General features: G+C 40.9%; 1 protein-coding gene and 1 pseudogene across 1 annotated transcript in view; both read right to left on the bottom strand.

Moving 5' to 3' along the window:
- SLC5A8 (solute carrier family 5 member 8) overlaps positions 1 to 15,398 on the bottom strand; it is a 33,304-nt gene extending 17,906 nt beyond the window's left edge. The window contains exons 1-6 of the mRNA XM_037513786.2: positions 14,989 to 15,398; positions 9,762 to 9,827; positions 6,844 to 6,895; positions 3,402 to 3,469; positions 2,221 to 2,375; positions 481 to 621 (exon numbers count right to left, since the gene is read on the bottom strand). Coding sequence (XP_037369683.1) covers positions 481 to 621; positions 2,221 to 2,375; positions 3,402 to 3,469; positions 6,844 to 6,895; positions 9,762 to 9,827; positions 14,989 to 15,339 — 833 coding nt within the window. The 5' untranslated portion in view covers positions 15,340 to 15,398. The remainder of the gene's footprint in view (positions 1 to 480; positions 622 to 2,220; positions 2,376 to 3,401; positions 3,470 to 6,843; positions 6,896 to 9,761; positions 9,828 to 14,988) is intronic.
- On the bottom strand, positions 10,763 to 11,785 carry LOC119248135 (protein arginine N-methyltransferase 1-like; annotated as a pseudogene).
- Positions 15,399 to 15,603: the final 205 nt, after the last annotated feature.

Genomic DNA, 15,603 nt, shown 5'->3' with positions numbered 1-15,603 from the left:
TTAAAAATATAGAACTGAAGCTTAGAAAGACTAAGTAACTCGCCCAGAATCTCTCAAGCAGCAAGCATCAGAGCAGAACCCATGATTCTGTCTGAAAATAAAATACCCCAGTACATATCACAATATATGCTGTAGAACATTTCCTCTTATACAGTTTCACATAACTCTTATACCTGTCTAGTGCAATTTTATTTTTCACATACCTGCATATATTTTCCTAATTTGATATTAAGTTTCTTCACAAGAGTCGTTATTTATAACTTTTATTCCTTATAATTCTTTATACAAACATATGCACAAGAAGTACCTATTTATTTGATGAGATTTGTTTTACTTAGTAATTCATGTAGCATTTTCAAATATCTGATTTTAAACAAAAAGTACCTGTTAATTCTATTTGATTCTTTTATAAGTAGGTATATGAATTTCCATAAGGACATGCGATGGTTATTAATGATTCATAAACACAGATTAACTTACATTTTTGCTTGGAATCTGCTTTTACAGGAAATATATCTCTGTACTTGGGATTGGTTGACACCATAAATGCTGGTCCATGTGAAGGTCCCTCCTATAATAATTGTCCAGAATGTGTGTCTTTGCAAAGGGTTAGGATCAAAACTAAATTAAAAGAAACATAAAACAAATCTGAACTATGAGTAAAAAAAAAACCTAAAAAAATTATATATTTTTACACGTAGAAATTTCTATATATGTATACATTTTAAAGAAATAGAAACATTGAAACTATTCCTAAGTTTAATTCATAAATAAAAATGGATACTTTCAGAGATTTAAAAGTTCTTAATAGGATCAAGGGAAAATGAATGCTGTAATCACTTTGAACATTTATAAAAATTGCTTTCCCATGACCTTAGGAAATGGTTAAACAAATCTGCCATACTGTAATCAGAGAAGAACATGAAACTAGAGGGAGAGAGTGGGATAGGGATAGAGAAGAAGTGGGGGGCGGGCAGGGGAAGAGGAGGGAGAGAGAGGGAAGAGAGGGGGGTATTTCTAAGTAAGAAACAAAAGCAATACATTTTATGTATAATAATTTCACTCCTAGTACATGTATATTAATAGTCCTAATTTATATTCTAACTCAATAAGTCAATTCAATTAAATCAATTAGTTCATGTTCTAAAACAGCCATGTCATTATAATTATGCTTTCTTAAAATGCAGTGTGCACAAACTAAATGCTAAGAGGAAAAAGTCACTAGATGATATGTGCTTAAGTTCAAAATATTATTAAAAAGAAAGCTCAGCTTCCATGTTTGATGAATCCTCTGTACCTTCTTAATACATACCTTTGGAACTAATGAGTCTATTTATCTCTGATACATAATATGAGCTTGAAAAATGTCTACAAATTTGGGCTTCATGGAAACTTTATGAAATTCTGCAATTCCATTTCAAATCTTTTTGAAAACAGTTAAATAAAATACTATGATTGATGCTATCTTGACATTCCTATGGAAATATGAAGGCCTGTACTGCATTCTGTAACATTTAATATTAAAGTATTAAAATTTTAAGGGCATTGACCTTTTCACCCACAAAATAGCTACTATATTAGTAAATGGAAGTCAAGACCCTAAAGGATTCATGAGTTACCTGGGAAAAATAAAACAAGATTTAGAACACACAATTCAGTGGTTCTGTGCACAATACATTTACCAACGACAGACCATGAAGAAAACACCAACACAAAATCCTTTTCTTCATTTATCTCAACCAGAGTAGATATTTTGCCTATTATGTCTCAAAATATATCAGAATAACAAGGGATACACAATAAGGTTTTAATGATTACTTAATGGCTAATGTCTCTCAAAGTAAAGGTCATAAAAAGGTCTGATCTCTTACCTTTTAAGAATCTCATACTGACATGTAAGTGATCACTTTAATTATGTGATATGTACATCCCTTGTATGAAGTGAAAGTTATCTTATGGAAAAGTAATTGGTTCCACACTCTCTCCCCTCAACCTAGCCCACTAGGGAGCAATCTGAGTGGTCATCGGTTGTTTCTACTTCTTGGTATCCCTTCCTTCTGTTTCTGGTAAGAGCAACACAGGTTTGCTTTGGAGAAACTACCATTTCTCCACAAATAGTCTAAACGGCTATCAATTAAAATGCCCTAGCTAAGGAGTGGAATGATGCCCAGGTGAAGCTAATGGGTGGTTCTAGTATTCAAAAGATAAACAGTGACTTACTTCCAGAAGTTTAATCTTCCACCTTTATAGGAATCATTCAGAATATTGTCAATTCCACCTTGAACCACAACAGCCCGTATAATTACAGATGCAAATCCAGCCACCATGATACCAACTTGAAAAACATCCGTCCAGATAACTGCTTTAAGCCCACCCTTTGAGGGGAAAGTAAAGTAGGTTAATGCTTCTATTAGACATTTTAAAGCATCTACACGTTCATACATGATGCTAGATGAAAACACGGAGCTTGGCCAAAATAAAAGGGAGAGGTATACAGGTAGGGAGGACATTCAAGAAAAGGTGGATTTTTTTTTTTTAAGAAAAGGTGGCTTTTAAGACAAATCTTCAAATATAAACAGAGGCAAAGATAGAAGGTCCCCCAAGCAGAGGAAACAGTATAGGGAAAAGCACAGTGAGGTCAAAGCACATGGCATGCCAAGAGTCCAAGCACACATTTTAGAATGAAGTGGACTGGTACAGGGAAATCTGGGGGAAGAAAATTCACACTGAAATGGTAAAATAGAGTATCATAGATTTTATTTTATAGACAGGGTTGATACTCAACCAGTATGCACCCAGATGGCCATACCAGTTGTTGAAACACTAAAATTATTTTGTATCAGCTATAGCCACAAACTTACCATATATTGTACCAGAGTTCCCTATGACCTTGTCTAAAGCAGTCTCTTCCTGAGGACTTTATCTTCTAAAAGCTCTAGCAACTAAAGAGTTAATACCTAGGATATTAGGGATGCCATAAGACTTGCACCACTAAAAAGGACCAATATCCATGATAATATTGGTGCCCAAGCCAAAATGGTACCAATATCTACTGTTACTCCTGCTTATAGACAACAGGACTTTTCTCAGGTTTCCAAGCTAAGGAATAATATTGACTATTAGCACGACTGTAGTAACCTGATATTGATAAAAATGAATTAAGAGACAATATAAGGGACCACTGCAATGGTTTAGATGAAGGAAAAATACATCATTATGATCAATGTTCCATATAGAATCAAATTTTACTCCAAACTGAATATTCCTTACAAAAATTTACACTACATAAGGGAGGAGTAAGAGAATGATAAAAACAACCCAGTTTGCAGTGCACAACTAGTGGAATTTTCAATTTTGCAAAGCAAGTTGTAGAGCAAAAGGAGAAATAATGACTGACATACCAAAGTGCAGTAGAACGTGCAGACCACTCCTGTGGCTACTACTGCGCCCCACAGATCAAATCCTGTGACTGGAAGGGGAAAAAAAAAGCATGCATTCTTGTGAAACACACATTAAAAAGGTACACTTCAAACAAATCACCAGGAGAAGCTATATCAGTTATTGGGCATCCCACTTGCCTAAAATGAAGTATAAACCTAACAGAATGTCCCAGAACAAAAGGGACACAAAATTATTTGAGTTCTACCCTTCGACACCATACACAGATCCAACATGGCTAATTTAAATATCTGAGAAAGCATTTATATTGTATTAAAGAAAAAAAAAAAAAGGGCCTCTCCTGGTGGTGCATGCAGCTGAGCGCCACGCTGTGAAGCTGTCTGCAGCCTCTGCAGCGCCAGTTCAATCCTGGCCGGCCAGCGAGGGTCCCACATGGCGTGGCAGACCTCTCCTGTTGTGCCCTCTACTCCCCTTAGCAGTGTATTTCATCAGTCTGCCTGTTCTGTTCCCCGCTCTGTCTCTAGTGAATCCTCTCACCCTCCAGCGCATCTGGCCTGTACCCCAGTTCTTGTGTAAATGAATAAATAAATCTTTTAAAAAAAAAAAAAAGGCAAAAAAAAAAAACCCCACCAAAAACACAGCTTGATGTTATGATGTGGCTGTCCAGACTGAGAAGAGTTAAATAGTACTTGCCATCATGGTTTGAAATAAACACACTAGTCTATCAAGACTTGAAAGACAAGGTGCATGTTACTATGCTAGGACCAAGGGGGAAAAAGGCTATGTAATTTATTGCCATTTATCTAAGAAGTGGAGAAGAAGATTACAACTCTTTAAAATGTAAAGATAACAACTCCATGTCCCACAGACTTGGTAACCACAGATGAAATGAAAATATACTATCTGCCTAAACTCATAGAAAAAAACATGGATGTTCTGAATTGGTCTGTACCTCAAAATTAACTCAAAGTGGACTAGAGACATGGATATAAGACCCAAAACTATGAAATACATTGAAGGAAAGAAGGCAAAGAACTCTACAACATTGGCTTCAAAGATGTCTTTAGGAATTTGTTCCCAACAGCAAGAGAAGCAAAAGCAAATATTGACAAATGGGGTTACATCAAACTAAACAGCTTCTGCACAGTAAAATAAGCAATCATTAAAACAAAAAGACACTTTACTAAAGGGAAGAAAATATTTGCATGTCATACATCTGACAAAGGGTTGACATCCAAAATATATAAAGAACTCATGCGACTCACAAAATCATTAACCAATCAAAAAATGGGCAGAAGAGCTAACTAGACACTTCTCCAGAGAAGATAAAGAGATAGCTAATAGGCATATGAAAAAATGTTCATCATTACTTATCTCAGGGAATCACAAATCAAAACTACAATAAGATACCATCTCATATTGACAAGAATAACCAGAAACACGTGTTTAGGAGTATGTGAAGAAAAAGGAACCCTGGACACTGCTGGTAGCAATGTAGACTGCTCCAGGCCCTATGGAAAACAGTATGGAGGTTTTTCAAAACAGTAAAAGTAATCTACAATATAATCCAGCAACTCTACTCCTAGATATCTACCTGAAGAATGCAAAAACACAATTTGAAGGGATATATATGAGTGTGTGTGTGTGTGTGCGTGTGTGTCCATGTTCACTGCACCAGTATTTACAATAGCCAAATTATGGAAACAACTTAAGTGCCCAAGGACAGACAAGAAAACCAGAAAAATATGGTATATCTATACAATGGAATACTACTCAGCTATGAAAACATGGATGGAACTGGAGAGGATAATACTAAGTGAAACAAGTCAGAAGAAATGCAAATACCAAATGTTTTCACTTGTATGTGTAATGCAGAGAAACAAAACAAAGGGTCAGATAAAAATAAACCAGTAATAAGCCCTTGAAATTTGACTGCAAAACTGAGGTAACCAGAAGGGAAAGGGGTGCACCCAATGGAGTGTGGTGTAGGAATATTAGGTCATTGGTGGTGGACATGGTGTGAAAACATGTATTTGCAAAGATGTGTACCTATAACCCCTAGAACAAATACAATGATGTAAACCAACTTTACCTCAAGATATAGAACAATTAACTAAATAATTAATTAATTAATTTTTAAAAACAAAAGAAGCACAAGGATAATTTCTGGGATTGGATGATGGAAATATTCCACATCTTGCCTTGAATGGTGGTCATGCAAGTGTGTATGATTGCTAAAGCTCATTCAGCTGTATACTTAATTTGCCTGTGTTTTAATATACATATAAGCAATAAAACACTCAATTAAAATTCAAATGGTCAAAATGCAGTCCCTTGAGTGTCAATATGCTCCTAGGGAGTGGCTCAATAAACTGAAAGAACAGAGTCCTCGATTTCTTCAGATTGAAGGTAGAGATCTTTTTTACCCTACAACTGCACTTTAAAACCATAAAGCCAACACCTTCAATTACAATAAACTCCAATAGGTAACTTATTGAACTTACAGCTCAGTTCTTTACATATGAAACAATCCACTCAAGATGTTGGTGTTACCGACACAAAACATGGCTGACACTCAGAATTCAAGAGTATACTATATAAAGGAATTCTTCTTTGTAATAATACTGTGGTACTTTAAAAACTTTGGTGATCAATGCTATCTATCACGAAGTCGAGAAATTAGAGTATGGAGTTAGCAGGGGTTTTCCACTTTACAATGACTCCAGGAATTGCACCATAGTCTTCCCATCACAGGGTCCACTTGTCCATCTTGCAAAGAATTGTTTAGAGATACTCACTTGTTGCTGATAAGAATTCAAAGGATGTGGGGTTTCCCCAAGACTGCTTAAGGACATGACTAGCATGTACCTTGCCCCAATAAACTCTATCAGTTTTACTGCTTTTATAAATTTGTTGATCAGAATGATCTTACATATGCATATAAGAATACTCTAGTTTTTGTCCCTTAGTCACCAGCAGCAATCTGATATTTCAAGTCACACAGATTTCTTTCTCTTGCATTTTGAACCACATTAGAGGTTGGGAAAAGAAAAGCTTTCCTTACCAGATTTTACAATGAACCTGAGCCAAATAACACAGATTCCTCTAGGGGATGGGCCCCAAGTTATATCCACGAAGGGCGGATGTATAGTTGTTCATGATTTAGACTATTTCTGAAGGAATAGAGAATGGCTAGTTGGCATATCCCAGGGATTCACTTCCCAGCGAGCTCTGCCCTTCTACTAATCTACAAATGTTCTGGAGCTACTGATCAAGGAACCCCAAAAAGTTGTTAATGTAGACAATGAACTCAACATGCCCCCCCTCAAGTTAATGTACTTTACTGGAAGCATTCCTCCATCACCCCATCTTCCCAAGAAGAGAATAAGGTCTATTAAAAATGAACAATAAAATGTGTACATGTGATTATTGCTGTAAATGTACCTTGATTCAAGGCCAGGGCAGGGGCATAAATAACAATTCCAGTATACAGAATCTAGAGGGAAAAGAAAACCAAATAAATGTTATGAGTCATAGATAAAATATGGATATTTTTCTATAAATTCAATTATGTTTTTTTAAGATTTATTTATACAAGAGCTGGGGTATAGGACAGAGGCACGGGAGGGTGAGAGGATTCACCAGAGACAGAGTGGGGAGCAAAACAGGCAGATGTACCGAAATACACTGGTGAAGGGAGCGGCGGGTGAGACAGGAGAGGTCTGCCGTGCCATGTGGGCATCTCCCTGGCCAGCCGGGAATCGAGCCCGTGCTGCAGAGGCTGCAGACAGCTTCACAGTGCGGTGCTCAACCCTCTGCGCCACTGGGGAGGCCCTCAATTATGAATTAATACTCGATAAACTTAATAAAATTTGTAACTTGAAAATGTTATGAAACACAGTTGATTCTTCTTTTCTGTATGTAGTACAGTCATAAGTTATGAAACTCTTTTATATAAAATTTATGTAAAATTAGGGCCTCCCTGGTGGCACGAGGGGTTAAGCACAGCACTATGAAGCAATCTGAAGCCTCTGCAGCACAAGTTCAATCCCCAGCCTGCCAGGGAGGAAACCCACATGGCGCAGCAGACCTCTCTGTCTCGCCTGCTGCTCCCCTCAGCAGTGTATTTCAGTCAGTCTGCCAGTTCTGTTCCTCATTCTGTCTCTGGTGAATCCTCTCACCCCCCTGCATCTCTGGCGTGCACCCCAGCTCTTGTATGCATAAATAAATAAACCTTTAAAAAATGTATGTAAAAATATGAACTTTTTATGTGGTACTTGGTGCAGATAGCCATAAACCCATAAACTCAAGCTTGAAGTCAGTCTTCCTTGATTGAAACAATAAGGAAGGGAAGAAATGATGGAGGGAGGGAGGGAGAGAGGAAGGGAAATATGTAAGAAAAACAAATTTAAAAGAGGATGACCCCTCATTCATATGCCTTCAAACTCTTATTAGTCACTGCATAATTAATTGGGAAAAATGAAAATTTGGGGAACTGTTTTAAAAGCTTGCAGGCCCTTAATTAAACAAGTGTGAATTTGCACTAAAAATCGTGAAGGCCAACAAAAACTACATTTCATCATTCATATTACTTATCATTTTGCATTCATACATTTAACAAATATATATTACAGGACAACTTCCTCACACTTAACACCATTTTCATTTCTCTTTGTATTTCCAACAACGATCTAAAGAGGGTCTAGAGAGCTGGCAAAAGAATACAAGCTACAACTTCAGCTTGTAGTCTGCATCAGAAACTCTATCAGACTTCAAAGGACTCCTTCCTTTTAATCTGTAATTGTTAAGGACTGATATAATTAAAGTTTTATTATTTAAAAATTATAAAATGGAGTCAAGTAAATAATTAACAAAGGCCTGTTATCATTCTGTAGCAAATGCATAGGTAGCCTTTGATTGGAGAAATGGAATAATAAATAGGGAGAAGAGGGCCTCCCCGGTGGTGCAGTGGTTGAGTGCTGGGCTGGGAAACTGCCCGCAGCCTCTGCAGTGCCGGTTCGATCCCTGGCTACTGGCGAGGGTCCCACATGGCACTCAGACCTCTCCTGCTGCGCCTGCTGCTCCCCTCAGCAGTGTACTTCATCAGTCTGCCTGTTCTACTCCTGGCTCTGGCTCTGGTGAATCCTCTCGCCCTCCCACACTTCTGACTGTATCCAGTGCTTGTATAAATAAATAAATAAATCCTAAAAATAAATAAATAAATAGGGAGGAGAAAAAAAAAAACTCCTTCCTAGACTGCTATTATAAAACCAATCTCTAAAGCACTTAGCTGCCAAGAAGATAAAAATAAATGACAAGACAAAAAAAAATGTTCTTGACAACCTCCAGCAGCCTAGGTGGAGAGCATTCTCTGTCACTGACGGCTTGACAAATCTCTGCTTTCCATTGCTGTGAATTAGTACATCTGTATTTGCATATTCTTGAATAAATGGATTGTGTTCTTGACTGTAAAAGCTCCTCCGGAGTACATGGTTCTGTTGTTTCACACCTAGTGCAGGCTTCAATTGAGTCTTACATTTCAATTTTAATAAAGAACACTGACTCATTTTAAAGCTTTCAAACAGAGAAAATTATTTCCTAATGTCTTCCTACATCAGTAGGTTTTTTCGTACCTATTACTCAACATGCTGCAAAAATACCAGGAAACATATTTGTTTTTCCTTTGTTAACAATTCTTACCACCAGTTACTACAACTCCTTCAAGTATCTTTTTACCTCAATAATGCCTTTACTGTCACTGTTGCAGGAATGTGGGAAGGTGGGAGAAGGGGAAAATATATTTTCCTAAAGGATATAATTGTTGTTTGATCAATATAACATTTACTGTTCACTTTAATCATGATTTTTCCTCAAGAAGTAATGCAGTTGCTTAAAACACTGCTTTATGTACTTCACGGTTAATGCTGCAGTGACAAGTATTTTTCTTTTGTTGTTTCTTCCTATTTTCAACATCTCATTTTTATCTCTCATATGTATACCAGATAAGCTGGCTCAGCTGCCTTGATAACTAAAAACATTTTTGATGGCAAAAGATAAAATAAATGAGCAGGGCCTCCCCTGGTGGCGCAGTGGTTGAGCCCTGGGCTGCAAAGCTGCCCGCAGCCTCTGCAGCGCCGGTTCGATCCCTGGCCACAGGCGAGGGTCCCACATGGTGCGCAGACCTCTCCTGCCGCCCGCTGCTCCCATCAGCAGTGTACTTCTTCAGTCTGCCTGTTCTCTTCCCTGCTCTGGCTCTGGTGAATTCTCTCACCCTCCCGCGCTTCTGACTGTACCCAGTACTTGTATAAATAAATAATCTTTAAAAAAAAAAAAAGATAAAATAAATGAGCAGAGTTACTTACGGTTTGAACAATAAAGAGAATTGTTCCACAGAGACGAACATATTTGTTAAATCGAAGTTCCAAATACTGTTTCCAAAAAAAAAGGGAAGGATTGTTAATATGTGAAACCTCTGGACACTTTTTTTAAAACCAGCAGCTTAAGAAGTAAGGGGGTTGAAATTTAAAGCAACGTCATTTCAGATTTATGGTCTATATTTCTACTGTACTAATATTTTTATTTAAACACAGCAAAATTGCCTCTTGCCTTATCTAGATACATACAGTACATCACTTACAGAAATACACACAGTTACATCATGCCCCAGAAAATGCTCTCCTGTTGTTTCTTTGGTCAGACCCTCCCCTTACCCAAACCTTGACCATCACTGATGTGTCCATCATCCCTAGCTTTGCCTTTTTCAGAACATCATATAAACAGAATTATATTCTGCATTTTTAGAATGGACCAAGTGCTATTCTCCCTTACCCTTCCTCTTGGTATCTCCACCACATATTTCTTCTAATTCACTTAGCATCAGCCTTTTCCCACTATAGGCAATGTGATGGAATTGTTCACCAAGGTGCCTGCCTTCTTCAGACCAAGGGGTAGCCACATGACCCAAACCTTGTCAATCAACTTCTCTTCCCAATAGACACAAATACTAGTGTGACACTTTGAGGCATGGTGTAAAGACAGAAAGTGACAGGAGCAGGGGCAGACTGATCCCAACAGTGTGGCCTGAAGAGGCTGCCCTGTCTTGTATTCTGGCTTCCATCCTTTTCAATCTGTTTGTTCAGCTTCTCTCTCCATCCTAGGAGATACTCCTTAGGCTTCTGATAATTTTTTTGTTTCTTAAATCAGCCAAGTCAGTTTTTTTTTTCCCCAGTTAAGGGTTTATTGTTATAAATACAATCATTTAAAAACATAAGTTATGAAAAACACAGCCAAACCCCCTTCTGCAAAGAGAGAAGAGGCAGCCTGAAGCAGCCTAAAACCCTGGGTGGGAGAAACCGGTGCTGCCTCAGCACATCGGGTAGTCAGTGGAGCAGGACAGCTCACTCAGCTGGCCCTTGGAGTCCAGGTCAATGGTGAAGTCCAGGTCACATGGGGTCACAGGCCAAAGGTCTCACACAATGATCTTCACTGTTAGATATCCTCCTTGTAGAACATGGTCTGCCTCCAGTGCATATATGGTGACTTGGGGCTGCTGCAGAAGCTGGTCCTCTTGTATCAGTGGTGAATTTGATGTTGAAATAGGACACCAGAACATGCACATGGTAGCTTTGCTTCACTTGCCAGCACAACAGGGATGGGAAGGCTAGGTCTGCTACCTGGATGGAGTAGATGTCCATCCCTTCTAGGAGGCAGCCATTGGGGACCAGCTGCTTGGGGTCCACCACATCCACCTTGATGACAACATCCTCGATGCAAGACATGTCAAAGCTGTACATGTTCTTCCACCTGTGGATGTTACAGTCATTGTACTGCCTGTCCTTGGCAGTGGACATGCATAGCACGCTGAGTCTGGGAAAACGAAGCTGTCTGGTGCCAGCCACTTTTCCTGGGCTTTGAGTATGGTGGTGAGCATCAACCTGTAGAAGTGGTAGTGGCTCATCCACTCACTGACAATGATGTCCACCCTCTGCACTGGAAATTCTACCTCCTCCACCTTCCCTGTGATGTGATCATCACAACGGTCTCACTTCTTGACTTTGACAACCTTTATCCCATAATCAGAAATACTGGAACACTTGATTCTAGTAACAGACCCTGGTCTTGGCAGTGAACATGCAAAGAACCCCCATGCTTGACTGAGCCCATATCCAGCACCATCTTGTCTTTGAAGAGGTACCAGTTGTGAAACATGGAGTTGCTTGTGAGAGGGTGTGCACCTCATCTTCCAGCATCTCCTCATGGAGGCTGAAGTGAGTATGAGTGACAAAATTAGTAATCTTTGGACATCATGTCTTCAGCATCAGGTTTCTCATGCTTTTTGCCACAGAAGACCATCTCTCCAGTTTCTCTGCCCCTATCACAAGCTGAATTTCTTTGCCTTCTTTATGTAAATGTGTCTAATTGCCACAGTACTAAAGAAAATGAAGGAGAAATGTGTGATGGTGATAAAAATGTAGCAAATCAAGCCAAGTAATATATACATATATAATGTGTAATGTTATATATTTCCCCCCAAGACTGGCTGGATCCAGACAAATCTATGCATGTAAGATCACAGAAGACCAACTCTGTCTCTGACCAAGATTGAGACAAGAAATCCACCCTGATTCCAGCTATCAGTAGTTACTGGGCTGCTAAAGAAAACCTGGAGACCACGAGAAACCAGAGTCCCTGAGCATTAAGCTCAAAGAATAGCTCTCAGATTTCTAGACAAACTATAGAATATAGTAGCTGCCTATAGTCATGTTGGAAATCTCAAATTCTTCAAACTTTAGGGACACCTAGACTTTCATTGAATAGAGGAAAACTACAGTCTGGGCAACTCAAAGACACAGATTTTACAAGGTCCAGAAACACCCATAAGAAGTGGTGAATGATACTGGATTCCAGAATTACACTTCCCATGTGTGGATGTGCAAGTTGTCAAACACCTATTGGTATTACACTATAAAGGTAGTGAGAAACAGATATCAAAAATAGTTCTGAACAGTCAGGTTTAGCTGGCAAAGTATAAACAGAGGAGTTCATTCTTGAGCAAGAATCCAGGATATCACTCAGTGCTGAACTTCTTAATTTGTGGAGGGAGCTCCACTTCTCAGCATTAAATAAACAAACTATTCCTCAAGAACTTGCTTGTCATGACCAGTTGTCAGGGACATAGCATGTTGTCTAACTTCCCTGGCCCCACTGCCAGGTGCCCACCAGTAGTGACCACAACCCACTCGTCCTGTGCCTTCTGTGCTTTCTGCACTGGCTCTGTGAGGAAGCTGTTGGGGCTCTAACAGACTCACTGAGAGGCCTTCAGAAGCAGCCAGCACGCACCACTGCACAGCCGTAGGCAAGTGTCTGCTTTGCCTCTAGCTCTCTTCTGCAGCTTCACTTACCCTGAGTCTTTGTTGGCAAAATGGGGCCCTCACACTACCTTCCTTAGAAGAATTGTTTGGAGTATCGATTCAGATCATGTACAAAAAACGTGAATCCCAGCAACCAGCACGTATTAAGCATTCAGTTCATGTTAACTGTTCGCCATTTTTAGCCGCACACTAACTTAGCCACCACCACTGGAAACATGTGGGAAATCTGTTTCTGGTTGAGTTAAAGTAGCTGCCCCGAAGCACATGGGTCAGCGATCATGAGAGCAGCATTCACCCGTGGGGACTGAAGTCCTCCTGCCAGATTCTTCTAACCGCTCCTGAGTTTTGGAGTTGGTTAACAGCAGATCAGAGCTCACAGGCTACAGGTGCCGTCAGGTAAGACAAATAGGAGTAGGCTGGTCAGCTACTCATATACTAATAATTTCTAATATTCAAGTCCACCGAGAAATGTGTTCTCTCCCCTCTCCCTCTGTACAAGAACGCCCTTTACCCCTGTCCATTTTCCCTTTCACATTTTTGGCAAAGACGCGTGCAGACGTAGCTTTCTCTACAATAAGAAGGAAACCATGAGACTTCAAAATAGAAACTAAAAGGAAGAGAGAGCAGTGGGTATAAATGGGATTCCTATGGCCACAGGGAACGTGGGGCCAGTATTACCCACCTTCTTTAGTTTTAAAAAGAAGCAAGAATATGGAATTTTGATTTCTCATCATCATTAAATGCTCAATTACTTGTTTTTCCAAAACACTATAAGGAGGAAAAAAATGAGTGAAGACTGAGTTTTAGCTTCAGGCATACAGTTTGCCACTTTTAAGCAAAACCCTGTTAAGCAATTCCATCCGGCTCACTTCTGAGGCAATGACTGGACTTTCCCAAACACAATGACCAGACAGGAAGGCAATGCTATCCCAGGGGCGGCCACACCCTGGGTGATGTCCCTGGAGCCCAGGGAGTTTGTCACCCATACTTACGTCATTGTGGCCCCATCCACAGCGCCAGCTGAACCAGCCTCACTTAGGAAAGTGCCTTCAGTGGCTCTGGTCTGGAGCAAATATACCTCAACTCAAGGACATAGGTGGTGGTTAAGGATTAAGGTTCAGAGTCTTCTGGATAATGGTCTATTAGAGAAGAAACTTCTACAGGTTGGTTCATGAAGCTCATGGGTTAGTGCCTGTGTAAAGGAGACCACTGGGGCCACTGAAGTGGACACCACCACTTCTCCAAGCTTTTACCCTTCCCCTGAAACTTCCATTCAGTATTCTTTAAACTAAATCAAACATCTATCATCTTTGCAAAGCTCTTTCCTACCGACACCTTGGGAAAACCTATAAGCGGTGAAACTGCGGCGCAAGAAAATGGTTTTCTTAATCATCTTTCCATGGAGAGAGAAGGTGGAGCTAAGATCCTTGCAGTGGAAATTTCCTATAGTGATCCCAAGATACCCACCTCTACCACCATCATCACAACAGCTACAGCCAACATTTACTTAGCATGTTCTCTTTACTTAGCACTTTACAGACACTCTTCTTAACGTTACGCTTGCTTCCTATCAAGCAATCCTCTCGACAACTGAATAAGATAGGTGGAATTACTCTTTCCATTTTGAGATGAAGAAACAGGCACAAAAGGTTAAACAAGTCCACCAAGGTTACCCAGGTAGTAAGTGGGAGGATCTGGTCTCAAAGGTGGGTACTGAGACATACTGCATCTTAAGCTTTTTGGGGTTCCTGCCCCTCTGTGCAGGGGGCATGCATGGGAGCAGGAAGGCGAGGAACGTGCCAATTCTTCAACTATCATGGAAACCCAGTTTCCAGGACCTGGAACACAGGGACTGGCTTCAGGGAGGAGGAGCTAAGACTTCACACCATTCTCCATCCCTCCCCCCATAAAAAGTTTTAAAACCTTTCCCCTTGGCTAAGAATCCAAGATATAAAGGCCAAAGAACCTTAGACCAAGTTGGTGGAATGCTCTTTGATTAGGTCGGAAATACTCACTGATTAGGTGGGAAGCATGTTTTTTCACTCCTGAGAGTAAGTTGCAAGTCCTCTCCCTCACTACCCAGCCTTTCCTGGACACCTCTCCCCAAAAGGGGATGGCGGGGAGATGGTAGGCCGGACAGGGAGAGATTTTGATACAGTAGCGTGTCTGCTCCCCATAAATCCCTGCCAAGAGCCTGCAGCCTACCCTGACTCTTTACCTCGTAGGTGCTGGTAATCCCCAGTTTGTAGAACACCGGGAGGAAGACCTCCGCGCTGATGAGGACCACAAAGAAGTAGGTGATGGCAAAGATGCTGAATATGGCCCCAAAGCGGTAGACCTCGGATGGGGTGCCCAGGACCGTGACGGCCGACATGAAGCTGGCGGTGAGGGACAGCGCCACAGGCACGGCGGTCATTCTGCGGCCGCCCATCAGGAACTCCTTGGAGGTCTGCTCGCCGCGTCCCACGAAGGCGTAGTAGATGCCGATGGCGGCCGAGATGAGCAGCATCCCGGCGAACACCACATAGTCCCAGACCACGAAGGAGCCGATGTCCCGGGGCGCGCTCATGGCAACGCAGTGGCTCTCGGTCGGCGCCCTGCGCGCAAACTGGCTGCCCCGCCGCTCGCAGCCGGAGTGGCAGCTTTACCTGGGCTGCAGGGCGCTCGCTTATTTCTCGGCGGCGGGCGTGGCGCCCGGAGGGGATTGGAGGCGTCTTCCAAGTGTCAGTGCCCCGGAGCAGAGCGCCCTGAGAAAGTGGGGGTGGGGTAGGCGGCAGCACTTCTTCGCCCACCGTAGCCAATAGAGCCCCTTGAACTGTGACTTTGGGGAGCC

Source organism: Talpa occidentalis, unplaced genomic scaffold (genome assembly GCF_014898055.3).
Source record: "Talpa occidentalis isolate TD23 unplaced genomic scaffold, MPIMG_talOcc4v2.1 talOcc4.16, whole genome shotgun sequence".
Taxonomy (NCBI): Eukaryota; Metazoa; Chordata; class Mammalia; order Eulipotyphla; family Talpidae; genus Talpa; species Talpa occidentalis.
Note: the sequence above shows the minus strand (reverse complement) of the source record. Positions and strands in the feature narration are given on the sequence as shown.